This window comes from Brienomyrus brachyistius, chromosome 19, assembly GCF_023856365.1.
Source record: "Brienomyrus brachyistius isolate T26 chromosome 19, BBRACH_0.4, whole genome shotgun sequence".
NCBI classification, from domain to species: domain Eukaryota; kingdom Metazoa; phylum Chordata; class Actinopteri; order Osteoglossiformes; family Mormyridae; genus Brienomyrus; species Brienomyrus brachyistius.
Window position 1 is genome coordinate 21,359,547 of NC_064551.1, and position 26,468 is coordinate 21,386,014.

The 26,468-nt window shown below is 41.7% G+C and overlaps 3 protein-coding genes across 17 annotated transcripts in view; 2 read left to right on the forward strand and 1 right to left on the reverse strand.

Moving 5' to 3' along the window:
* Positions 1–1,314: 1,314 nt before the first annotated feature.
* Positions 1,315–6,394, forward strand: stx11b.1 (syntaxin 11b, tandem duplicate 1). The gene is made up of 3 exons (XM_048986496.1): positions 1,315–1,451; positions 1,742–1,767; positions 2,620–6,394. Exons 1-3 carry the CDS (start codon positions 1,444–1,446, stop codon positions 3,498–3,500), a joined length of 915 nt encoding a protein of 304 aa, XP_048842453.1. The 5' UTR covers positions 1,315–1,443; the 3' UTR covers positions 3,501–6,394.
* On the forward strand, positions 5,308–8,115 carry LOC125715199 (syntaxin-11-like). 3 transcript variants are annotated; one of them, XM_048986497.1, is made up of 2 exons: positions 5,308–5,444; positions 6,692–8,115. In XM_048986497.1, exons 1-2 carry the CDS (start codon positions 5,432–5,434, stop codon positions 7,564–7,566), a joined length of 888 nt encoding a protein of 295 aa, XP_048842454.1. In that variant the 5' UTR covers positions 5,308–5,431; the 3' UTR covers positions 7,567–8,115. The 3 variants fall into 3 exon arrangements, with proteins under 3 accessions (XP_048842454.1, XP_048842456.1, XP_048842455.1); XM_048986499.1 differs by lacking the exon at positions 5,308–5,444 and adding an exon at positions 5,601–5,738; XM_048986498.1 differs by lacking the exon at positions 5,308–5,444 and adding an exon at positions 5,613–5,751.
* A 1,918-nt stretch (positions 8,116–10,033) lies between these two features.
* Positions 10,034–26,468, reverse strand: part of LOC125715113 (serine-aspartate repeat-containing protein I-like) — a 31,616-nt gene continuing 15,181 nt past the window's right edge. For 4 of the 13 annotated variants that reach the window (XM_048986356.1, XM_048986368.1, XM_048986367.1 and 1 more), the window contains 17 exons: positions 21,916–22,117; positions 21,620–21,677; positions 21,224–21,336; positions 20,905–21,016; positions 20,101–20,497; positions 19,783–19,984; positions 19,483–19,540; positions 19,086–19,198; positions 18,771–18,882; positions 17,009–17,498; positions 16,547–16,606; positions 16,227–16,428; positions 15,933–15,990; positions 15,564–15,647; positions 12,281–12,526; positions 10,941–11,873; positions 10,034–10,818 (listed from right to left, as the gene is read on the reverse strand). In XM_048986356.1, coding sequence (XP_048842313.1) covers positions 10,414–10,818; positions 10,941–11,873; positions 12,281–12,526; positions 15,564–15,647; positions 15,933–15,990; positions 16,227–16,428; positions 16,547–16,606; positions 17,009–17,498; positions 18,771–18,882; positions 19,086–19,198; positions 19,483–19,540; positions 19,783–19,984; positions 20,101–20,497; positions 20,905–21,016; positions 21,224–21,336; positions 21,620–21,677; positions 21,916–22,117 — 3,845 coding nt within the window. In that variant the 3' untranslated portion in view covers positions 10,034–10,413. Of the gene's footprint in view, positions 10,819–10,940; positions 11,874–12,280; positions 12,527–15,563; positions 15,648–15,932; positions 15,991–16,226; positions 16,429–16,546; positions 16,607–17,008; positions 17,499–18,770; positions 18,883–19,085; positions 19,199–19,482; positions 19,541–19,782; positions 19,985–20,100; positions 20,498–20,904; positions 21,017–21,223; positions 21,337–21,619; positions 21,678–21,915; positions 22,118–23,752; positions 23,811–24,047; positions 24,250–25,884; positions 25,943–26,180; positions 26,383–26,468 lie in introns of all 13 variants that reach the window. The other 9 variants (XM_048986360.1, XM_048986365.1, XM_048986362.1 and 6 more) reach the window with 7 other exon arrangements.

Genomic DNA, 26,468 nt, shown 5'->3' on the forward strand with positions numbered 1-26,468 from the left:
AAAACCCAGGGCAGGGTACATTCACACGTGCACACTTATGGGCCTCGGCATGTTTTTGGACTATGCTGGGAAACCGGAGTACCCGGAGGAAACCCCACAACAATATATGGAAAATGCGGGAACTCCGCACACATGGAACCATGGTGAAGATTTGAACACAGGTCCCAGAGGTGTGAGGCAAGAGCGCTAACCACTGCATCACCATGCCACCCAATGGGCGGAATTCCTTATTTTAAATTACAAGCAGCACAGTACAGTCTGAATGGGATGCCAGGCTATTGCACATTCCTGCTCACACTGTCACGGCGGGAATGAAGAGGTAACCCAGATGCAGCTTTTAGAGAAACTGAAGGGATTTATTAACAAAGGACACGAAGGAAAGAAGAGGACTGCGGGGGGTCAAAGCAGAAGGCAGGTAAGTAAAACAAGAACTGACTGCAGATGGGACACATTGGGATGCGAGTACTGACTACAATCAAGGTGAACAGAGATTAACTTCTACCAAGACTGACGCGGGAAGCGACAATGAGTGGACTAGGGAATTGAACATAAGTGGGTACTGATACAGAGGGACTGACCAGCACTACAGGAGCGAATGATTACGCGCAAGAGGGAGGAGATGGGGTGGCCAGCAGCGACATCTGCTGGCGAAACGGGAACATGACAGATTGGGACCCTGACACACACTATGGCAAAGGTATGAATATCAGTCGGACAAACAACAAAAGGAGAACGTGCGAACTTTAAAGTCCAACACAATTGAGGGTGTAAGGCGACAGTGCTACCCACTTTGCTACAATGCGCCCCCCTAGCGATGCACCTGGAGAAATAATGAAACAATCCAGATTAAACACCTTGTCGCGCAAAAACTGGCCCCCGATGTTCTCTGTGGGCCCCACCAGGGCACCCGGGCGTCACGCAACCAGTAGAGCACTGCCCTATATATATCCAAAACTCCACTATTTACGCGACACCGTGCGTTTATATTTCTTTATACATCCTCTAGCAGATCTTTTCAGGACTGGCAATGTGACACGGTACGTTCGACACACGAGATCTTTTTTTGTACTATGGCAATTAAGAGAATTAATGAAAACGCCGGAGTTATATTAATCATATTATTTTAGTTGATGTAATATACTCGTCTAATATGTCACAGGCATGCGTTTCATTAATGTTTAAAATGGCATCATGCAAATGGAAAAGGCAATGTCTTTTGGCAGAATATGTCCCTGAATATGACGATGGGGAAGTATAGGCGCGGTCAAACCGACCGCGCTTCATTCCAGACTGAGATCACCTGAACGTCCATGAATAACGATGGTGTTTGAAATCCCCTGTCGTCCAAACCGCGCAGTGCACATATAAACATATTCCCTAGCTCAAGCGTGTAAATATACTATTCCAACAGGTCTTCCTGGACTTGTAGGACCTGCAGCGACAATGCGAGGGTGAGTAGCAGAGATTGTCTCTCTAGATTTCAAAGGTTAACTAATAAGTTATTTAACCGTTTACTTAGTTCTGCCTTTAAGGAAAGACTGTAAGAGTATACGAAATACGATCGTATTGGTCACAGTAGATCACAAAATTGTCATTTACAGTAATAGATGTAATGTAAGTAATGCCTACCCGCATTTTGGCATATTGAAAAATGTTTCCAAAGACTGCTAACATTTCAAGACATTGATGCTGCCTTGAAAGATACATCAATCTCTGCATTTTTTCCTCTGCATCATCGCAGGCTTCAGATGGGACAGAAACGCGAAGGTGAGTTTTTAAAACCTTACTGTAGCACTCGAAACCAGATCGATCAGATCTGATCACATTGATGGCTTTGTGTAGGTTTGTTAAAGAGGCGCAGCATATACGGAGTACGGTGGTAAATTCTGCATGCCAATGCATCAATTTCCTTGATTAGTAAAGCACATTTAATAAAGACGAAATACTTGATAATTGATCTTATTTTATGGTCTTATTTCTAAATCTATTGTAGACTGCAAACACACAACACTGCTACAGAAGAAACTCTCTAAAACATCTTGGTTAACTTGTTCAGTGAGGTATCCCACTCGCGGATTCCTTTGCGAAAACTCGTCAAACTTGTATATTAAGTCACGTCGCAAGGAAATGTCTTCATATGTTTCACTTGACATTTAAAGCGACTTTCTTTCTGATTTGTTCTTTCTCCTGAACTCGTATTAGCGCCTCGGGCTGAAAAAAAATACTTAGCCTTCGATAGTTTCTGTGTAGAATATTTGACCACAGAAACTGGAATTTGAGCACAGTCTGACACTGACATTGGGATACAGGCTATATTCAGTTGTTAAATATACAATTTGATTAAAGGGACTGAAGTGAAAGCAGCTAGATACCTTGCTAAGATAAAGAACAATATATGAGTCAGTCAGTACACAGTTGTACTATGTGAGTACTATGTGAGTACTATGTGTGTACTATGTGAGTACTATGTGTGTACGATGTGTGTACGATGTGAGTACTGTGTGAGTACTATGTGTGTACTTTGTGAGTACTATGTGAGTACTATGTGTGTATGATGTGTGTACGATGTGAGTACTAGATGTATTGCTAAAGTAAGCAGTGATTCTTTATTTCATACAGGAATGAGGGACAGATTGGCTGAATTACAGGAGGTGTCTGATGGGCAGTATGATTCCTCTTCTAACTCCATGTCAGATACCTTCAGCAACATAGACCTGGATGATATGCAGCCCCAGGCAGTTGTGTTTAACGAGGTACCATTGGATAATGTGTTTCAAGAGGCCCAGAACATACGGCAGGAAATCCATCTGATCCGGACGGACGTCGGCCGACTGAGGGATCAGAACACACGGATGCTGAGCGAGGTGACTCGCATGAGCGTCATCCGGAGGGACTCCAACGCCATCGCCGCTGACATCAAATCCCGTGGCGAGAGAGTGCTGGCTCTGCTCCAAAGGATGGAGGCACAAGGTAAGGAGCTAGAGGATTCCGAAGGGACCAACTCAGCGGTGGCACGTGTCGCCCGGACCCAGTACGTCTGCCTGAGCACCGGCTTCCGGGACGCCATGTTTGACTACAACGAGGCAGAGATGTTGCACAAGGAGAACTGCAAAGCCAACCTCCAGCGCCAGCTGGAGGTCGCAGGCAAGGAGGTCACTGGCGAGCAGATCGAGGAGATGATCGAGAACGGCAACTGGAATGTTTTCACAGAGGACATAGTTGACGGCAAGACCGTTGGAGGTGCCCTCAATCAGATTGAGAGACGACACAAGGAGCTCCTGGATCTGGAGAACCGCATACAGAGAATCCATGAGCTATTTTTGGATCTGGCTCTGCTGGTGGAAGAACATGGTCCCATGATGAACACCATCGAGGCTAATGTTAGCAAGATAGATGCATCCCTAGGGCAGGTCATGGTCAAGCTGAATACGGCCAAAAAGCACAGCAGGAATAACCCCTTCAAGAAGATGTTCTGTGGCTGCTTCCCATGCTACAAGTGAGCAGGATGTTGTCAAACTATACTATGAGGACAAAATCAGCTCTGAAAGCGACATGTGTTGTAACTGCACAAGCTGCAGGATTTCTTATTAGCACCTATTGAGAAAAGCTGTGACAAGGATCTGATTTTGTTCAATAGCTCTGATTTCACCCAAATTCTGATCAAACCCTGGCATTTTAAAACAAGAAAAAAACATACTGTTGATAACAGACAACCTACATCCCTTCAGTGGTTTAAATATTATTAGAAATGTCTCCACAATTCTGATTAAAAAACTTGGTGTTTCCTTAGTTACTGTCGATCTATTTAAAATTTACTTCAGTCTTAAAGGTGGTCCGTTATTACTTTGCTTTGTAGCAAAGAGATATATCCTGAATGACACAGCAAATGATCATTCCGGCAGACACACTATTTTGATCTCCATGGTCATCGTGTCAGGTGATGAAAGCTCACAAAAGTTTGCCCATATGTCTTGCTTGTCCTTCTCCAGTCCTCAGTCTGATCTTCGCTCTTCAGGGAAACCAGGTCCGATAGCAATCAGGAGATCCATCGTGGGCGCTGATGACTTTGATGGCATAACTGGTTTCCTCACTGGCTTCATTTCATTTAGACTCTTACGTCCTGAGGCTAGTAGACAGAGATTAGTACTGGTGAATGTGATATTTTGTCCTCTTTATTCACAAGAAACCAAGGAAAGAATTTGACTTAGTAATAAGAGACAATTTAATACAACATACCGCATAAACTTTTAACATAGCTAGAAAGTGACCAATGGTATTGGAAATGTAGGGGGGGGGGTGATATTAGATTATTTAGTCAGACAAATTACTTTTTCCTTTAATGGAAAGTGATTCATGATGTTGTTGTCCTAAAGACAAAAAAAATTGGTTAAAAGAACAATTTAAAAAAATTATTAGCATCCTGTCCTGGGTGTACCCCAGGGGCGTCAGAAGCATTTTGAACGTGGGGGGACACAAATGCATAAAACGAATATTTTATGTTAAATGTGGGGGGGGGGGGATCCAAATGAAAAATTATTAAATGTGAGGGGGACACGCCCCACTCAGATTGAATGCCATGGTGTACAGCAGCCGTGCGCTGTGCGACCTGAGATCAGCTCTCGGCCCCCGTGATCCTGATCAGCATATGCAGCTGGAAGATGGATGGAAATAAAAAGTTTATATAAATGAAATACATTTTCATTTAACTCTTAGTACGACATAGTAATTAAGGATCAGTAACTCAAATATCAACTACTGCAGCCATTTTGCTACCACCTTGACAAGCTTCGAGATTTTAAACTATTTTTAAGTAAATTTGAAATTAATTAGTGCTGTTGAGAAACAAACAATTACCCAAATTCTTTAAAGTGTGTCTGCGTGATTTGTCTGTACTAAAATCCATGTCATCATTGGATTGAACTAATTATTATGATCATTCGACGAATTCAGCGTTCTGGCTTGTTATTAATAGGAAAACCAAATATGAAAGCAAATACATGGGTAGGAACTAGTTTATTTTCCACTGTGGAGTATTTTTCATGATTTTACATGGACCACCCCTGGCCTTACCAGAATGCCTGGGGTGAGCCCCAATGTTCTAGTTGGAGGGTAACAGTAAAAGTTTGGCCTATTATTTCAGCAATTTAGCAATTATTATATTAAATCACTAATGATTGGTTGTCACTGTTGGCTGGGTACCGCCCACCGCCAGCCCATCTGTAGCCACGCCCCTGTAAATCAAATTCAGGATATACTCATGTGTATCATCTGCGGTGACGTGTAGTATGTAGGGATCACCCAAACTTCTCTTCTGCTAGTGAACGTACCTTAATTAACTACTATTAGAACATTGACTTTGCAGAATACCCTAAATGGCATTGTTTAATCGCTTTTAATCTAATAATGAAAGCATTTTGAATTTATACACAAGATGCTCATCAAAGGTACAAAACCCTTCGCTCAATTATAACGATTTTTTTGCGGAATTGTACGCAAGTCTACTTATTTACGCGAGTGAGTAATATGATACAAATGACTTAAATAGAATCTGGTGAATAATTTGAAAAATCTCGAATTCTGGCAATCCCAAGATTACCAGCTTCCTGTGACAGCTCGGCTATGGGTTAAATTGGCCACTAACATTAAGATCAGCATCCAGCGGTAGCCTAGATTAGCCAGAAAGTGGCGAGCCCGGCTTTATCTACACAGAAGGTGCGATTAACTACGAGGAACTAAAGGTACAGAGCTAAAGTACGTAACTGTTTAAGTGATTTACTACATAAAACACAATATGTACTTTGTTTTCCTCCAGCTACTTGTACATAATTTAGTGAATGGTTAAATATTCCTTTGAATTGATTTAAAAGATTTTATTGAAGTATTCAAAAATGTATATTAATGCGTATTTGCGAGGTCGTCAGCAGGCCTAAATGTAGGTCAGTTTTTATATCATGGCGGTGGTGTAATTATCTTGATTTGTAGGTGGTGGTTTAAGATTTTGAAGTGAAGTTTCAAATGACTTAGGGAAAGGGTTTTAAATGTTCTTCATGCACGTGTTTACACGCCTATATTGAGTTAGTTTTGGAGTTTAATACTAGCAGCATTGCGTGCACAAGCTGTGTATTCTATAAACATCCTGTTAATTGTTTGCTATGATGTTATACCTGTGTTTATAGAGCGCAGTGCGGTGGCGAGGTCGTCGCTTTACTCAGTTCATCAAATTTGTCTACGAGATTGTTTTGTTAACCATTGGCTTTATTTATTTAAGCACTTCAAACAAAATTGGAGATCCAAAACTGTGTTGCTGTCTATTGTGAGTCGATAGAAAACTGAATTTGAGTTGCAACAAGCTGTATTGTTCTTTTTCCGATTAAAAGTTGCGTATGTTAAGTGATTATTGCAGTGATGTTATTTTTGGTTATTCCAACTTCGGGTGGTTTTTCCGCTTGATAGCCGATGGAGCACATTGTATTTCTGTGCTCCCTTAAGAGTTAAATTATTGCATAACGTATCATGAAATACCCATTTAGTATGTCTGATGTATATTTGTAATGCAAAATCGTTGTTGGTGCACTGCTGGTTTAAGAAACACTCATCTGTATGTGAAACGAGGTACCTGCCATAGACCATGACACCAGCAAAGCATCGGTATGGGAGAGAGTGATGTGAGGTGGATGTGTCTGCCCCGCAGGCAGAATGAGGGACAGGCTCTGTGAGCTGCGTCGGATCTCCCCTGAATCCTCGGAGTCGGAGGAGGAGGTATACACCTTCTGCATGGGCCCTGAGACACTGGGGCAGGAAGCCACACCATTTGCAGACAAGGAGCATGCCTTGAAGGATGTGTTCGGGGAGGTTCAATTCATGCAGCGGGAGATCGCCCTGCTCAGGATGGATGCCAGACGGCTGGCCAAGCAGAACGGGCGCTTCCTCACCTCTTTCCGGCGCATTAGTAGCATTAAGCGTGGTTCCAGTGCTATTGCTCAGGGTATTAAGGTTAAGGGTGAGGCCCTGTACCGGCGGCTGCGGTGGATGGGCGGCCTGAGCCTGGAGCTGGAGGAGAAGATGGGAGCCAACTCTGCCATAGTGCGTATTGTGCGTTGCCAGCATGCATCCCTGACCAGCAGCTTTCGTGAAGCGCTGCTTCACTATAATTCGGCAGAGGCAACCCTGAGAGAGCATTGTAAGACACGGATCCAGAGGCAGGCGGACATCCTGGGTCAGAAGGTGACTGGCGAGGAGGTAGATGAAATGATCGAGACTGGCAAATGGAGCTCCTTCTTCGCCAGAGGCATCCGGACGTCGCGCTCGGCACTCGTCAAGATGGAGGACCGCCACCGAGAGCTCCTGGATCTCGAGAGTCGCCTGCGTGACGTTCGCGAGCTGTTTACGCAGGTCGCACTGCTGGTGGAAGAGCAGGGCGGCTTTCTGGAGAACATCGAAGCCAACGTTCTCGGCACACAGGACTACTTGGGTGCAACAAATGTGAGGCTCAACCGAGCTATGAGGTATAGGAAGAAGAATCCATGCAGACGTTGTTTCAGATGTTTCAGCTGCCTGACTGCCTAACCTCATTAGTAAGTTCTTTGTGGTCTTTCTGTCCAACAGGACATCAGGCTCCACAAATTTTATAGGTAGAATTTTTATTTGTTGACTGGTTGCTGTGAAGCATGAATGCATGCATGGTGACAGGCACTTGTGTTTTGTTGACATTGTGTTTCTTGGTGGTCTGGTGGCTTAGTGGTTTGGAAACTAATCGTTAAGACAAGAAAATATTAAAACACAGTGCAGGATATTGAGGTCACGTTTGGTGTCTCATAACATTCTGAATATTTTTATTTTATAATTTTGGCTTTAAATGATTCATTTTACATCTTCCGTAAAAGCAGCCAATAGTTTTGTATTAATGTCATTAAATTACATGCTCCATTTAATATGTTAACAAACCTTGACTTTTATGATAAATGGACCATGGTAATTGAACAACATTTGGCAACAAAAAGGTTGTGCAGGGAATGTTTTAGAAATACTGTGTTCTGTCGAATTTTTTTATTAAATGTCATTCTGAATAAGATTTTATTGTATTAATTTGGCAATAAAGTGTTTTTGTGCCTAAAACGACAACACTTGAATGAGAATGCATGTCCATGTATTCCATGTCACTAGCACATATTGCAGGCTGTAACGCTTTTGGCTTTTATTTTACTTTATTTTTGTATCCTCTAAACAGTGTAGTTGTGTTGAAACAAAGTTTCTTTTCCAAGTGAACCCAAGCCAATGGACTTTGTGTAGTATTTCTCTGAATATGCAAAGGTCTTGGAAGGAATTTGAAGCTTTTGTTTAGTATAATTGTGTAGTTGGATTTTATTGTGGTACCAAACTGCCCTGGACTTTAAACTGAACCAAGTGGCTTTTTTAAAAGAACAGAGGAGTGTCTGAGCTGACATTCACTGCAGTTGTACTTGGTATTCCTCTCTGTTTTTAGGCTTGGAAGACATGCAATATTGTGTGGTACTGCTTTGACGTATATTCAGTTTGTTGTCAAACATTTGTCATACATCCTCCACAGGTGGAGGTGGGTGGGGGTAGATACACAAGTAGATGGGGGAAAAAAAGGAATAATCGAGGGCCGAAAGTGTTATTTCAGGTCTTATTGGCCATTTAAGAGAATGTGTGCTTCGATGGAAATTCTGATTTTACCAAATAGTGTTTCACTCGTACTATATCCCGAAGCTTGAACTGAAAGATGTGTTTTTGTGGGGTCAATGTCTTTCTCCCGTTTTTATGTTGCCATTTTAGTGGGCATTTCGTTTTTCTTGCGAAAAAATTTGTTGATGACCTTAATATTATACGTGTTGATTGATCGGCGCATATAGCGCCCATTCTTGCATAAGACAACAGGACTTTGGAAAATCACTCCATGCATCAACCTCTTCACTTACCTTCCCACTATTTTCTACATAAATTCCCAAATGTATACAGCTCTGGAAGAAATTATCCGTTTTTCTGGTGTTACTTTTTACATTTATGTATTTCAGCAACATAAACGTTCTTGATTTATTCCATAAACTTCTGACAATATATTCCCCGCAGTTTTGTTTTAGCTTATGCACTCAGTAGAAACTGATTATTTCACCATTAAAAAGAAAAAAAAATAAAGCAAGAAGTGTATTTACACAAACATTAAAACGATTTGATACGTTTTTGGCTCATTTTCATGCTTTATTCTGCATGGATTGTAAGCTAGGAGCAGGCAGCTGATGACAGAAACTCACCGGGCTTCATAGGGTTACATTTCAGCTGTATTTTTTTTTGCTGTTTTACTGGAGAACCAATAGGAAGCTTCAGTGTTTGCCCCTTTCCCACTTTCTGATTAGAATTTTGTGCAATTAGTACCACTAGTGAGCATTTTGGCTTTCACTAGTACTATTAGTAAACACTTTTAGCCTCACTAGTGTAACTAGCAGGGCAAAAGCACTTCGACTATTTATGTAGTGTTCATTTTGTCCTTCACTAGTGTAACTAGTAAGTGCAAATAGATTCTCACTAGTGGACAACTGCCCCTTACTAGTCACACTAGTGAGGTCAAAACACCTCATTAGTGGACATTTTGGCCTTTACTAGTGTCACAAGTGGACATTTTAAGCTTTACTAGTTAACTAGTGCAGTAAATACCTGGCCCATATGTAGACAAATTGATGAAAAAGCTTGACTAGTAAGCATTTTTGCAGTGGTAGTACGACCTTGCGTACTAGTGCGTCAGGATGTCTTACTAGTACGGCCAAAGTCCGAACTAGTACAGCAAAGCGGGCTTGATATCACAGGTATCAGAATGAATGCTTAAACGGCTTTCCATAGTGAACCCTGGCATATTTGCAGTTATTAAGCTCAAATCCAAGGCAGCCCAAACCTATATGTGTGACATGGAAACCTTCACAAAAGCCTGACATATCTATACAAAATATCCCACACACTGACTGACCTGCAAATATGAAAGACACACAATCACAAAATATATGGAAACACAAGTCTGTTTTATTCATAAAAAAGAGTGAAAATAGAAAGAAAACATTCTAACACATCAGTCTCCAATGTATGTTTGTACACAAATGTCCTAAGCTGAGTGAAGTCATGGTCCATGGTTGATAACATGCTTGTACACGTACAGACTGAAATAATGTCATTTAATTTTGTTTGGCCATCGCCGAATTATAAATCCAAAAGTGAATTTTGTTTTTGTGTGATCTCTGCAGCTTTGCATGTTCTCTCCTCTGGCTGTTCATGTGAAAATAGCAAAAATTGTAAAAAAAAAAAAAAAAATGTAAAAAAATGTCAGTCCCTCAGTTCCAGGCTCATCTCTTCATCATCTTTCTGCCTTGTCTCAGTGGTTACTCTCCCACACAGTCTGTTTCAAGGTCAGTGTTTGCAGCGTTTGCAGACCCAGTAACCATCGTCCCTGCATTTCGGACAGGTGTATTTGTGACACTTTGCGCAGGCAAACCTGCTGCGGTTTCTGTTGCAGCTCTCTTGTACCTGGCACTGAGTTGTCTGTACAGGTTTTGGCACAGCAGCAATCGCTGCAGCAGCCTTCCTCTGTGCCTCTATTGCCTTTTGCTGCATGAATCGGCAACGGAGTTCCTTGGCTAGAAGACTCAGGAACAATCTTCTTTTGCCTTTCCACCCTGTGCACGCCTTGTACAGAACGTAGGCATTCACCGCGGCCAGGTCCAGCATGTTGTAAAATACGGCTACTGGCCACCTGCGTGTTGCTGATCGTACTGAATACATCCGCGCCATTTGGTCCAACACATCTACACCACACTGTAAAAACAGAGAGAGAGAGACATGAGTATATGTGCTTTTTTCTACCTGATATAGGCCTGTATAGTATATATCACAAAACACTGTAGCACTGGTGTAAAATTATATGCACATTCACATACCTTCATGTGGTTGTAGTCTGTTATCGTGTTGGGTTTCCTCTTTTTGTCGTCCCCGATCGCCACGTCTTTGTGCAAGGAACTCATAAGACACACAGTTTTCTTTTTTTTCGGTGAGTAGATCGTCAAGGAGACACTGCCACTTCTTAACACCGACGTGGAGAATTCCTCTCGCTCTGCAGTGTCCTTCGCGGACGGAGGAAGTTCACGGCGGACTTTATTCACCGTGCCCAGTACCGTCGTGTTGCGCTGAAGCAATCTCTTTGACAGTGACAGTGAGGTGAAGAAATTGTCCGTCGTGACATTTCTCCCCTCGTCCAGAAATGGCTCCATCAGGTTCATGACCACGTTCTCTGCCAGCCTCTCCCCCTTCTGACGATTGGGGTCCTTTCCCAAGTAAGGGAACGCGTTGCAGACGTATTTGGTCTCCAAATCCGTCGCTATCCAGAACTTAATCCCAAATTTGTCCGGCTTGGATGAGATATACTGCGTGAATGGACAACGAACCTTGGTCGGAAACAGCTGCTCGTCTATGGTCATGTGTTCTCCTGGAGTGAAACTCTCAACACAGTTCTTGGTGAAGCGTTTCCAGATGCCGGAGATCAAAGCGAATCTGTCTGTTTTCAGCCGTTCTGCCTGCGTGTCCTTGTTATCAAATCGAAGGTGTTGCATAATTGAAATGAATCTACCTCGGGACATTGTCTCTTTGATTATTGGCACCAGGAAGTTTTCCGACCAGCAATCCACAAAGGCACCAACGGGACACATGACTGCTCTCACAAACAGAATAGAAATGAATGCCATCAGTTCATCAATTGTCAGCTGCCAGTCCGGCTCTGTTTTGTGGGCATGTTGGATCGTAGACTTTCTGATGGTCTGCAGCATTACCATGTCTACCAAGCAGAGGAAGCTTTGGAGCACGCTTGTAATTTTACGCTGTCGGAAGATAAACAAGTAGAGTGGTAAATTTACACGATCCCCACTCTAAATGGGTTCATATAATACATGGGTTTATATACACTGAACAAAAATATAAACGCAACACTTTCGGTTTTGCTCCCATTTTGCAAAGATCTGAAACATGTTCTACATACACAAAGACCCATTACTCTCAAATATTGTTCACAAATCTGTCTAAATCTGATAGTGAGCACTTCTCCTTTGCTGAGAACCCATCCCACCTCACAGGTGTGGCATATCAAGGTGAACAATATTTGAGAGTAATGGGTCTTTGTGTATGTAGAAAATGTTTCAGATCTTTGCAAAATGGGAGCAAAACCGAAAGTGTTGCGTTTATATTTTTGTTCAGTGTAAATATCACATGTACTATGGCGATGACAAACCTTAGCAGACTCAGTGGGTCCAGTGTGCGCACTGAAGAGCGAGCGACGTGCCGATGCACTGGCCGTTCCACTTCCAATGGCCTCCTCTACCCACACAGTGCCGTCTTTTGCCGTCTGGCTCTGATAGAGCTTCCTGGTACCACGCAGCTTCTTTGGTGGAGGCATGTTAGGTTTTTGTTCCATCTCCATTTTGGAATCTTCCAATGAGGCATCAGTGAGCTGCTGGGCTTTGTGGAAGAGTAACTGCTGAGACAAAAGGCAGAAAGATGAAGAGATGAACCTGGAACTGAGGGCCTGAATTTTTTTATATATATATATATATATATATATATATATATATATATATATATATATACACACACACACATGTACAATTTTAACTATTTTTACATGAACAGCCAGAGGAGAGAACATGGGTATTTTTGGCCAGAAAATAAAAAGCTCAGTGGTTCTAGTGTTAAATTCACCTAATTGCATGTGTTTGGATTGCAGGCATAAACTGGAGTACCTGCAGGAGACTATTTAAACATCACGCGCTTAGAATAAGCTGCCAACCTTCGAGGTACAAGGTCATTATGATACTGTATTTATCAAATATTAAACATAAGAAAAATTATATTTGAATTACGTTACTAATCCCAGAGAAATTCCTGAATACATTTGCCATATTTTGAGCTGTTCTTTAATACCAATTATTTAGGCTGTAGGGAACCATTTAGGTGGGGTGGCATGGTGGTGCAGTGGTTAGCACTGTTGCCTCACACCTCTGGGACCCAGGTTCGCGTCTCCGTCTCGGTTACATGTGTGTGGAGTTTGCATGTTCTCCCCATGTCATCGTGGGGTTTCCTCCTGGTACTCCGGTTTCCCCCCACAGTCCAAAGACATGCTGAGGCTAATTGAAGTTGCTAAATTGCCCGTAGGTGTGCATGTGTGAGTGAATGGTGTGTGAGTGTACCCTGCAAAGGACTGGCCCCCCATCCTGGGTTGTTCCCTGCCAATAGCTTCTGGGATAGGCTCTGGACCCCCTGCGACCCAGTAGGATAAGCGGTTTGGAAAATGGATTTAGGCAATGTAATGTTCCATTAAAGCTTTTAATTAGTTTTCTTACAAAGTGGTAAACTGAACTGACTGTTGTCCTGTAATAAAACTGCTATTAGTATTTGAAAAGATAGATCTGCAGACTCCTTGATTTATTAAGTAGTTCGGCGTGGTTACTTACTAGGGTGGGGACTTGTGGGCTATTGGTCAAAAGGATTTTTAAAAACTGAAATTATGTAGCAGTCAGCATGGTTTCCTGGGAAGTGGGCATTGATCCCCATGATTTACACTTTCTTATCTAACACAGTTTGCATGGCATGTGAGTGTAAATGCTTACATCTGGTATTATGTATGAAGTATGCAAATGTCTGTTGCATTTAGCAGTTGTATAATAATGTCACTTATACTTAGCTCAGTGTGAAGCATTCACAATATGTAAATATTTAAAATGCTAATAAAAATAACTACGTATTTCAAAACATCTTCTAATATGCAAATATGTCATTTTACAATTGATATGAAGAGAGGAAACCTGATTATCCATTGACTTCATTGTTTCCCCAATCATTAAGCTACAAGTGCAGCTTCAGCTGAATGCCAGTCTGTGGGTGTGGTCAGCCTGCTCTCTGGCATGTTTATGTTGCTAGAGCAAAGAGGTGGTAATATCTTTCTTCATTTTCTCCTGTAAGACCCCACCTAGAATATTGTGTGCAGGTTTGGTCACCTTACCTTAAAAAGGACATTGCTGCCATAGAAAAGGTTCAACGTAGGGCTACAAGAATGATTCCTGGTCTCAGAGGAATGTCTTATGAGGAGAGGTTAGCTCAGGTTAATTTGTTTGACCTCGAGCAAAGGAGATTAAGGGGGAACATGATCCAGGTATATAAGATTCTAACAGGTCTATTCAACCAAATAGGAACGTCACTATTAGTTTGAATACAACAACTTATGGCCACAGGTGGAAATTAGAGGGAGAACATTTTAAACTGGATTTGAGAAAGCAGCTCTTTACACAGCTTGTAGTTGGAGTATGGAATAGTCTTCCTGTTAGTGTAGTGCAAGCTAAAACCTTGGGTTCCTTTAACTCAGAGCTAGATAAAATTTGAACAACTCTGAGCTATTAGTTGAATTCTCCTCAAACGAGCTTGATGGGCCAAATGGCCTCCTCTTGTTAGTAAATTAATTATGTTCTTATGTTGATACTGTCACAGTAATAGCCCCTTCCATCCACTTTCCTGATCAATATGGAGTCATTCATATTCATTAGCTCGACTTTTTTTCCTGAAAGAAACCATTTCCACAGACCACAAGTTCTGCCAAGAAGTGAGGTGTCTCATCTCGCATAGATTTACTACAATTCCTAAATCAGGTAATTGGGTTTTCAAAAGTGAGAGATATTAGTCTCACTGTTTATATTTTAAGGGTACAAAAATAAATAAAACAAACTGGTGAAAAGAGATCCATATTCTTTTGAAGAAAACGGTGTTTTACAAGCCTTCTTGCTTGCAACCGGAATCGGTGCAGACGTAAAACAATTTGCAGCCCAAACTGACTTCTGTGACTGGCAGTGATTTCACCCTTAGGCCCCTGGGCAAAGCCCTTAATCCCCATCGCCCCAGGGGCTGGCTGTTCCTACTCTATAAACTACACTTGTTCATCACTTTGCATTGTAAATTGTAACTTGATACACCTTTACCAAAGTCAACCATAAAATACTTATGGTTAACTGGCTCTAAATACTGATTATCTTCCATTTTTCAGCAGGCTGGTAAGCAGGGCAGTACTACTGCTAAACTAAATCCAAGATGCTGTTAGTCTTCTTTAAGTTTGGCTGAATAATTAGACTAGAGATGAACATGTTTATGCTGTCAGTGTATCGTTTCCAGGCCAAAGGTATGCAGTTACACTTGCGGCCGCATGCAGACACCCTGATGCTACAGGGGCATTCGATTGCCTTCCACACTGATCGTGACGGCGCCCTGAATTTTTGAGTTTTCTTTGCTCTGCAAAGTGATGCTTGTGCTTCTCAAATCTGTTTATCCCCTTTCTGAAGCCCATCTACTAGAACCAGCCAGACCTCAGCTGCACCCTCATAACACAAAGAGGTAGCTTACCAGCAGCAGTGACCATCACAGAAACATAATGCACCTTCTTTAAACTTAATATGCTCCAGAATTTTTATTAGGGGGAAAAACAGCATGAATATACCCAACTGTGCCCCCCATTTGGTGATCTGGAAACTTACCCGATTAGGTTTTACATCCATATTCCAATTTGGCCAAACTCCTAATTGACTCTTCTCTTCTTCCAAGTCTTCTTCTTTGAAGCCCTACAAAAAAGTGCCACCATAAGGTTGGATTTACCACCAGACGGAAAGTTCTGCTTATGGCTTTGGTCCTTGCCCTTTAAGTAGTGTGTACACATTCTCCCCTTTCCTTTGTGTCCTTACTCCACCAACTGACATACAGGCATTTGCTTGCTCACAGTGTGCACTGTGTAATGGACCAGTATTGCGTCCAGGGTGTACAATGCCCCTAACTACACCTAACTACAACCTGTCCTGGATGAGAGGTTCTAACAGGTTGATGGATATAAAACAATTGAGCACAAATACCATAAACTCTTCTTCCTCCTCATCCCCAGAGTCTCCAAAGATATCTGCAATCATCTTCCTGTGAGAATGCAAAATCCAATGTGTGGTTGGACTTGATAGAAAAATGCACTGGTTTATACACAAGCCAACCCATCTATACCTGCTAAACAACAACAACAACAACAACTAAAAGACCACAATTCTGTGAGATCTTTAGTTTATATATATATTTTTCCTTTTAAACACTATCCAGCTACAAAATTATAAAGTTGTAATTGCTATAAAATGAATCACACAAGACAAACACTGACTTACTCTTCCTCATCAACCGAGTCACTGTCAGAGCCAAACAAGTTTTTCTGGACTTTTTTTCCAAATTTAGTTCTTTTTCCATCTTCCTCTTCCTCACTATCAGATCCCAGCTCCTGTAGTTTGGCTGCCATAGATTTTTCAGAAGACTGCAAACCTCCATCACAGGCTGAGATTTCACCATCCAACAACAGGCTTTCCTTCTCCACTATAACACAAAAAAACCCCAAAGAGCAAGAGTTTACACCAAATCTTGAGGAAAAAAAACACTAATCTTTGTAGGTGAAAAGCAAAATAGGCTATTCCTTGCATGCCAGCAAACTCACCTGGCTTCTTCTCATGCTCTTCATCCTCGCTGTCAGAAAGAACAGCTTTCTTTCTTTTCACTAAAAAGAAAATAAGGCACTGAACGTGACCCAGTACGTGAACATTGGGATTGTAAGATTTGTGTTACATTTAACATATATTTATAGACAGTGATTTTTAAAGCACCTCGCAGGACATTCATATTGAAGATTAGAATGACTGTCACATACCACGGTAAAACTAAGGTGTGCTACTGTGTAAAGTTAACTAATTGTTTTTTACTTTTAATTTGTGGCTGACTAAAATACCTTTTATATCCATTTTGCTTTATAGTTTTAAATCTTCTACAAGCAAAAATTTTACAAAAAGGGGGTATACTTACAGCCACATGAGTAACTGAAATGTCTTACAAAATGCTTAACTTAATATAAAGTCATCCATTGTAACAATAAGCACAGACAGACTACAGACAGTCTAACTACCTGGTATGTCTTTCCTGTCATCACGTTCTTCTGACGGCTCCAGCTCGTTACCCTCCTTTCGGTTCCCCCCTGTAGGCTCCTTCACAGTTTCATCGTCCTCACTGTCGGACTCTATGCTGGCCTTACGTTTCCCTTTGCTCCTCCCGACCACCCTGTCATCTGTTCCAATCCCAATATTCTGTTTTCTGGCCTCAGTTTCAGAGTCAGCGTCCCCAGACTGGCCTCTCTGGGCTGACATTTGCTCCTCAGTATCACTGTCATTAATACGCTGCTTTGGTTCATCATGTTCAGAGCTCCCACTTCTTCTCAGGAGGTCCAGCTCATTTCTGTCACTGGCAGTAGGTCTGGAGACACCCTGTTCCAAGTGACTGTCATGTAGACCATTCTCAGAGTCGCTGTCGGCCTGCCCGAGATCATATTCGTTTTGCATAATGTGCTCATCATTAGATTGGTTATCATGGGCTTCACCTTCTGCCTCACAATCTTCATCCTGTGCATTGAAGGGGTAAAAGTTTACATTGTTTAACATAAAAGTCATATACCGACTAAGGTATTTCTAAGCTAATTCAGGATGTTAAAATTGTCTGATTCCAATTAACTTTATCGGAACACAAACTGGGAAAGTTTGCAGAACGTATATACATCTATTAAGTAAGGAATAATTGACGACGGGCCGTTGAATTATTAGAAAATAATGCACACCCGAGGTGGTAATGCGGCCACGACGCGAAGCGTAGTGGCCGTTACACCTCGGGTGTGCATTATTTTCTAATAATTCAACGGTCCGGAGTCAATTATTCCGCTTATACTACGGTTGCCACACCTCAAGACATCGATCAGATGATATATTTCAAGGGATTCGTCCGGTTTTTCTACTTAAATCGCTATTGTGAGTAGGATTATTTCTTCCGCATCTCATCCAACGACTCTTTTGCTAGTTCCAAAACGTCATTTTAAAGCTGGCAATGGAGGCTTGAGCTGTTGATAGCAGACTAATGCAGTTAATAATGAAGTTATTAGAAAGAGAGCGAGAGACAGAGACACAGAGAAAGAGAAACAGAGAGAGAGAGAGCTTGTATGAATTAGGCTACCTCTGTGTGTCCCTCAACAGTGTTCTGAAGCACCGTCTCTAAACTGTAAGTCTGCTTTAAGATGCAGCGCTGTTATTACCTCGCTAGTGAGAAATGTCGTGTGTAGCCTTTAAGTTGGTACACTAGGCTAACTAATACTGCTGCAGCCCAATTGTTGAAAGTTTCATATTCACCGTAAATATTAAAATTTATTTTCGGAAAATCGTCTGTCATGTTGTTGTTTTTGTTAGTCCTGTGTGCTGTATAGGTACTGTATGCTAATTTCCGTTATTACAGTTAACTATGCGAAGTGATATGGAACTGTAATGCGGTCAAGAGAGCTACCTGGAACTATGTTCGCCGTGCGGTTATCTGAAAATAATTGCACACCTCAGAACGTTCGTCAGCCAATCAGATTAAAGCATTCAACGGTCCCGTAGTATAATATACTACAGTCCATAAGGATAAAAACATCACTGTTCATCCCCTGTCTGAAGCCCATCTACTGGAACCAACCAGACCTCAGCTGCACCCTCATAATACAAAGAGGTAGCTTACCAGCAGCAGTGACCATCACAGAAACATAATGCACCTTCTTTAAACTTAATATGCTCCAGAATATTTATGTTTAGGGGGAAAAACTGCATGAATATACCCAACTGTGCCCCCCATTTGGTGATCTGGAAACTTACCCGATTAGCTTCTACATCCATATTCCACTTTGGGTGAACTACGTAGCCTTTATCTGATGGCACTGGTACACTAGGATGGTCACAGAACCCTGATTCACCAGGTCGGAGTGCCCTGGGGTTCGAAGAGACCAGCTGTTAACTTTTCCCTTTTAATCTTTCCCACTAATGTGCACAGAACTCATCCTCATGCTTGATAGTACTGGTTTGCAGTAGAAGCTATGAATGCAATCCTATTATTAAGAATGTGCAAATCATAACTTTCTGTTATAAAAATTTCAATCCAGTCTGATGTGAACATGCCTCAGACACACTTACTCTCTGTTCCCTCCTCCTATTGTATCATCAGAGTCAGAATCCTTAACTGCTGCTGTTTCTGATGAAACTCCTGATTGACTCTTCTCTTCTTCCAAGTCTTCTTCTTTGAAGCCCTACAAAAAAGTGCCACCATAAGGTTGGATTTACCACCAGACGGACAAGTTCTGCTTGTGGCTTTGGTCCTTGCCCTTTAAGTAGTGTGTACACATTCTCCCCTTTCCTTTGTGTCCTTACTCCACCAACTGACATACAGGCATTTGCTTGCTCACAGTGTGCACCGTGTAATGGACCAGAATTGCATCCAGGGAGTACAATGCCCCTAACTACACCTAACTGCAACCTGTCCTGGATGAGTGGTTCTAAGACAGATGGATATAAAACAAATGAGCACAAATACCGTAAACTCTTCTTCCTCCTCATTCCCCAACTGTTCAGGGATATCTGTGATCATCTTCCTGTGAGAATGCAAAATCCAATGTGTGGTTGGACTTGATAGTAAAATGCACTGGTTTATACACAAGCCAACCCATCTGTACTTGCTAAACAACAACAACTAAAAGACCACAATTCTGTGAGATCTTTAGTATATATATATATATATATATATATTTTTTTTCCTTTTAAACACTATACAGCTACAAAATTATAAAATTGTAATTGCTATGCAATGAATTACACAAGACAAACATTGACTTACTCTTCCTCATCAACCGAGTCACTGTCAGAGACAAACAAGTTTTTCTGGACTTTTTCTCCAAATTCAGTTCTTTTTCCATCTTCCTCTTCCTCACTATCAGATCCCAGCTCCTGCAGTTTGGCTGCCATAGATTTTTCAGGAGACTGCAAACCTCCATCACAGGCTGAGATTTCACCATCCAACAACAGGCTTTCCTTCTCCACTATAACACAAAAAACCCCAAAGAGCAAGAGTTTACACCAAATCTTGAGGAAAAAAACACTAATCTTTGTAGGTGAAAAGCAAAACAGGCTATTCCTTGTATGCCAGCAAACTCACCTGGCTTCTTCTCATGCTCTTCATCCTCGCTGTCAGAAAGAACAACTTTCCCGACCACCCTGTCATCTGATCCAATCTCAATGTTCTGTTTTCTGGCCTCAGTTTCAGAGTCAGCGTCCCCAGACTGGCCTCTCTGGGCTGACATTTGCTCCTCAGTATCACTGTCATTAATACGCTGCTTTGGTTCATCATGTTCAGAGCTCCCACTTCTTCTCAGGAGGTCCAGCTCATTTCTGTCACTGGCAGTAGGTCTGGAGACACCCTGTTCCAAGTGACTGTCATGTAGACCATCCTCAGAGTCGCTGTCGCCCTGCCCGACATCATATTCGTTTTGCATAATGTGCTCATCATTACACTGGTTATCATGGGCTTCACCTTCTGCCTCACAATCTTCATCCTGTGCATTGAAGGGGTAAAAGTTTACATTGTTTAACATAAAAGACATATACCGACTAAGGTATTTCTAAGCTAATTCAGGATGTTAAAATTGTCTGATTCCAATTAACTTTATCGGAACACAAACTGGGAAAGTTTGCAGAACGTATATACATCTATTAATATACTACAGTCCATAAGGATAAAAACATCACTGTTCATCCCCTTTCTGAAGCCCATCTACTGGAACCAACCAGACCTCAGCTGCACCCTCATAATACAAAGAGGTAGCTTACCAGCAGCAGTGACCATCACAGAAACATAATGCACCTTCTTTAAACTTAATATGCTCCAGAATATTTATGTTTAGGGGGAAAACAGCATGAATATACCCAACTGTGCCCCCCATTTGGTGATCTGGAAACTTACCCGATTAGCTTCTACATCCATATTCCACTTTGGGTGAACTACGTAGCCTTTATTTGATGGCACTGGTACACTAGGATGGTCACAGAACCCTGATTCACCAGGTCGGAGTGCCCTGGGGTTCGAAGAGACCAGCTGTTAACTTTTCCCTTTTAATCTTTCCCATTAATGTGCACAGAACTCATAGGTAATAATGCTTGATAGTACTGGTTTGCAGTACAAGCTATGAATGCAATCCTATTATTAAGAATGTGCAAATCATAACTTTCTGCTATAAAAATTTCAATCCAGTCTGATGTGAACATGCCTCAGACACACTTACTCTCTGTTCCCTCCTCCCATTGTATCATCAGAGTCAGAATCCTTAACTGCTGCTGGTTCTGATGAAACTCCTGATTGATTCTTCTCTTCTTCCAAGTCTTCTTCTTTGAAGCCCTACAAAAAAGTGCCACCATAAGGTTGGATTTACCACCAGACGGAAAGTTCTGCTTGTGGCTTTGGTCCTTGCCCTTTAAGTAGTGTGTACACATTCTCCCCTTTCCTTTGTGTCCTTACTCCACCAACTGACATACAGGCATTTGCTTGCTCACAGTGTGCACCGTGTAATGGACCAGTATTGCATCCAGGGAGTACAATGCCCCTAACTACACCTAACTACAACCTGTCTTGGATGAGTGGTTCTAAGACTGACGGATATAAAACAAATGAGCACAAATACCGTAAACTCTTCTTCCTCCTCATCCCCCAACTGTTCAGGGATATCTGTGATCATCTTCCTGTGAGAATGCAAAATCCAATGTGTGGTTGGACTTGATAGTAAAATGCACTGGTTTATACACAAGCCAACCCATCTGTACTTGCTAAACAACAACAACTAAAAGACCACAATTCTGTGAGATCTTTAGTATATATATATATATATTTTTTTTTTTCCCTTTTAAACACTATACAGCTACAAAATTATAAAATTGTAATTGCTATACAATGAATTACACAAGACAAACATTGACTTACTCTTCCTCATCAACCGAGTCACTGTCAGAGACAAACAAGTTTTTCTGGACTTTTTCTCCAAATTCAGTTCTTTTTCCATCTTCCTCTTCCTCACTATCAGATCCCAGCTCCTGCAGTTTGGCTGCCATAGATTTTTCAGGAGACTGCAAACCTCCATCACAGGCTGAGATTTCACCATCCAACAACAGGCTTTCCTTCTCCACTATAACACAAAAAACCCCAAAGAGCAAGAGTTTACACCAAATCTTGAGGAAAAAAACACTAATCTTTGTAGGTGAAAAGCAAAACAGGCTATTCCTTGTATGCCAGCAAACTCACCTGGCTTCTTCTCATGCTCTTCATCCTCGCTGTCAGAAAGAACAACTTTCCCGACCACCCTGTCATCTGATCCAATCTCAATGTTCTGTTTTCTGGCCTCAGTTTCAGAGTCAGCGTCCCCAGACTGGCCTCTCTGGGCTGACATTTGCTCCTCAGTATCACTGTCATTAATACGCTGCTTTGGTTCATCATGTTCAGAGCTCCCACTTCTTCTCAGGAGGTCCAGCTCATTTCTGTCACTGGCAGTAGGTCTGGAGACACCCTGTTCCAAGTGAAGGTCATGTAGACCATCCTCAGAGTCGCTGTCGCCCTGCCCGACATCATATTCGTTTTGCATAATGTGCTCATCATTACACTGGTTATCATGGGCTTCACCTTCTGCCTCACAATCTTCATCCTGTGCATTGAAGGGGTAAAAGTTTACATTGTTTAACATAAAAGACATATACCGACTAAGGTATTTCTAAGCTAATTCAGGATGTTAAAATTGTCTGATTCCAATTAACTTTATCGGAACACAAACTGGGAAAGTTTGCAGAACGTATATACATCTATTAATATACTACAGTCCATAAGGATAAAAACATCACTGTTCATCCCCTTTCTGAAGCCCATCTACTGGAACCAACCAGACCTCAGCTGCACCCTCATAATACAAAGAGGTAGCTTACCAGCAGCAGTGACCATCACAGAAACATAATGCACCTTCTTTAAACTTAATATGCTCCAGAATATTTATGTTTAGGGGGAAAACAGCATGAATATACCCAACTGTGCCCCCCATTTGGTGATCTGGAAACTTACCCGATTAGCTTCTACATCCATATTCCACTTTGGGTGAACTACGTAGCCTTTATTTGATGGCACTGGTACACTAGGATGGTCACAGAACCCTGATTCACCAGGTCGGAGTGCCCTGGGGTTCGAAGAGACCAGCTGTTAACTTTTCCCTTTTAATCTTTCCCATTAATGTGCACAGAACTCATAGGTAATAATGCTTGATAGTACTGGTTTGCAGTACAAGCTATGAATGCAATCCTATTATTAAGAATGTGCAAATCATAACTTTCTGCTATAAAAATTTCAATCCAGTCTGATGTGAACATGCCTCAGACACACTTACTCTCTGTTCCCTCCTCCCATTGTATCATCAGAGTCAGAATCCTTAACTGCTGCTGGTTCTGATGAAACTCCTGATTGATTCTTCTCTTCTTCCAAGTCTTCTTCTTTGAAGCCCTACAAAAAAGTGCCACCATAAGGTTGGATTTACCACCAGACGGAAAGTTCTGCTTGTGGCTTTGGTCCTTGCCCTTTAAGTAGTGTGTACACATTCTCCCCTTTCCTTTGTGTCCTTACTCCACCAACTGACATACAGGCATTTGCTTGCTCACAGTGTGCACCGTGTAATGGACCAGTATTGCATCCAGGGAGTACAATGCCCCTAACTACACCTAACTACAACCTGTCTTGGATGAGTGGTTCTAAGACTGACGGATATAAAACAAATGAGCACAAATACCGTAAACTCTTCTTCCTCCTCATCCCCCAACTGTTCAGGGATATCTGTGATCATCTTCCTGTGAGAATGCAAAATCCAATGTGTGGTTGGACTTGATAGTAAAATGCACTGGTTTATACACAAGCCAACCCATCTGTACTTGCTAAACAACAACAACTAAAAGACCACAATTCTGTGAGATCTTTAGTATATATATATATATATTTTTTTTTTCCCTTTTAAACACTATACAGCTACAAAATTATAAAATTGTAATTGCTATACAATGAATTACACAAGACAAACATTGACTTACTCTTCCTCATCAACCGAGTCACTGTCAGAGACAAACAAGTTTTTCTGGACTTTTTCTCCAAATTCAGTTCTTTTTCCATCTTCCTCTTCCTCACTATCAGATCCCAGCTCCTGCAGTTTGGCTGCCATAGATTTTTCAGGAGACTGCAAACCTCCATCACAGGCTGAGATTTCACCATCCAACAACAGGCTTTCCTTCTCCACTATAACACAAAAAACCCCAAAGAGCAAGAGTTTACACCAAATCTTGAGGAAAAAAACACTAATCTTTGTAGGTGAAAAGCAAAACAGGCTATTCCTTGTATGCCAGCAAACTCACCTGGCTTCTTCTCATGCTCTTCATCCTCGCTGTCAGAAAGAACAACTTTCCCGACCACCCTGTCATCTGATCCAATCTCAATGTTCTGTTTTCTGGCCTCAGTTTCAGAGTCAGCGTCCCCAGACTGGCCTCTCTGGGCTGACATTTGCTCCTCAGTATCACTGTCATTAATACGCTGCTTTGGTTCATCATGTTCAGAGCTCCCACTTCTTCTCAGGAGGTCCAGCTCATTTCTGTCACTGGCAGTAGGTCTGGAGACACCCTGTTCCAAGTGAAGGTCATGTAGACCATCCTCAGAGTCGCTGTCGCCCTGCCCGACATCATATTCGTTTTGCATAATGTGCTCATCATTACACTGGTTATCATGGGCTTCACCTTCTGCCTCACAATCTTCATCCTGTGCATTGAAGGGGTAAAAGTTTACATTGTTTAACATAAAAGACATATACCGACTAAGGTATTTCTAAGCTAATTCAGGATGTTAAAATTGTCTGATTCCAATTAACTTTATCGGAACACAAACTGGGAAAGTTTGCAGAACGTATATACATCTATTAATATACTACAGTCCATAAGGATAAAAACATCACTGTTCATCCCCTTTCTGAAGCCCATCTACTGGAACCAACCAGACCTCAGCTGCACCCTCATAATACAAAGAGGTAGCTTACCAGCAGCAGTGACCATCACAGAAACATAATGCACCTTCTTTAAACTTAATATGCTCCAGAATATTTATGTTTAGGGGGAAAACAGCATGAATATACCCAACTGTGCCCCCCATTTGGTGATCTGGAAACTTACCCGATTAGCTTCTACATCCATATTCCACTTTGGGTGAACTACGTAGCCTTTATTTGATGGCACTGGTACACTAGGATGGTCACAGAACCCTGATTCACCAGGTCGGAGTGCCCTGGGGTTCGAAGAGACCAGCTGTTAACTTTTCCCTTTTAATCTTTCCCATTAATGTGCACAGAACTCATAGGTAATAATGCTTGATAGTACTGGTTTGCAGTACAAGCTATGAATGCAATCCTATTATTAAGAATGTGCAAATCATAACTTTCTGCTATAAAAATTTCAATCCAGTCTGATGTGAACATGCCTCAGACACACTTACTCTCTGTTCCCTCCTCCCATTGTATCATCAGAGTCAGAATCCTTAACTGCTGCTGGTTCTGATGAAACTCCTGATTGATTCTTCTCTTCTTCCAAGTCTTCTTCTTTGAAGCCCTACAAAAAAGTGCCACCATAAGGTTGGATTTACCACCAGACGGAAAGTTCTGCTTGTGGCTTTGGTCCTTGCCCTTTAAGTAGTGTGTACACATTCTCCCCTTTCCTTTGTGTCCTTACTCCACCAACTGACATACAGGCATTTGCTTGCTCACAGTGTGCACCGTGTAATGGACCAGTATTGCATCCAGGGAGTACAATGCCCCTAACTACACCTAACTACAACCTGTCTTGGATGAGTGGTTCTAAGACTGACGGATATAAAACAAATGAGCACAAATACCGTAAACTCTTCTTCCTCCTCATCCCCCAACTGTTCAGGGATATCTGTGATCATCTTCCTGTGAGAATGCAAAATCCAATGTGTGGTTGGACTTGATAGTAAAATGCACTGGTTTATACACAAGCCAACCCATCTGTACTTGCTAAACAACAACAACTAAAAGACCACAATTCTGTGAGATCTTTAGTATATATATATATATATTTTTTTTTTTCCCTTTTAAACACTATACAGCTACAAAATTATAAAATTGTAATTGCTATACAATGAATTACACAAGACAAACATTGACTTACTCTTCCTCATCAACCGAGTCACTGTCAGAGACAAACAAGTTTTTCTGGACTTTTTCTCCAAATTCAGTTCTTTTTCCATCTTCCTCTTCCTCACTATCAGATCCCAGCTCCTGCAGTTTGGCTGCCATAGATTTTTCAGGAGACTGCAAACCTCCATCACAGGCTGAGATTTCACCATCCAACAACAGGCTTTCCTTCTCCACTATAACACAAAAAACCCCAAAGAGCAAGAGTTTACACCAAATCTTGAGGAAAAAAACACTAATCTTTGTAGGTGAAAAGCAAAAC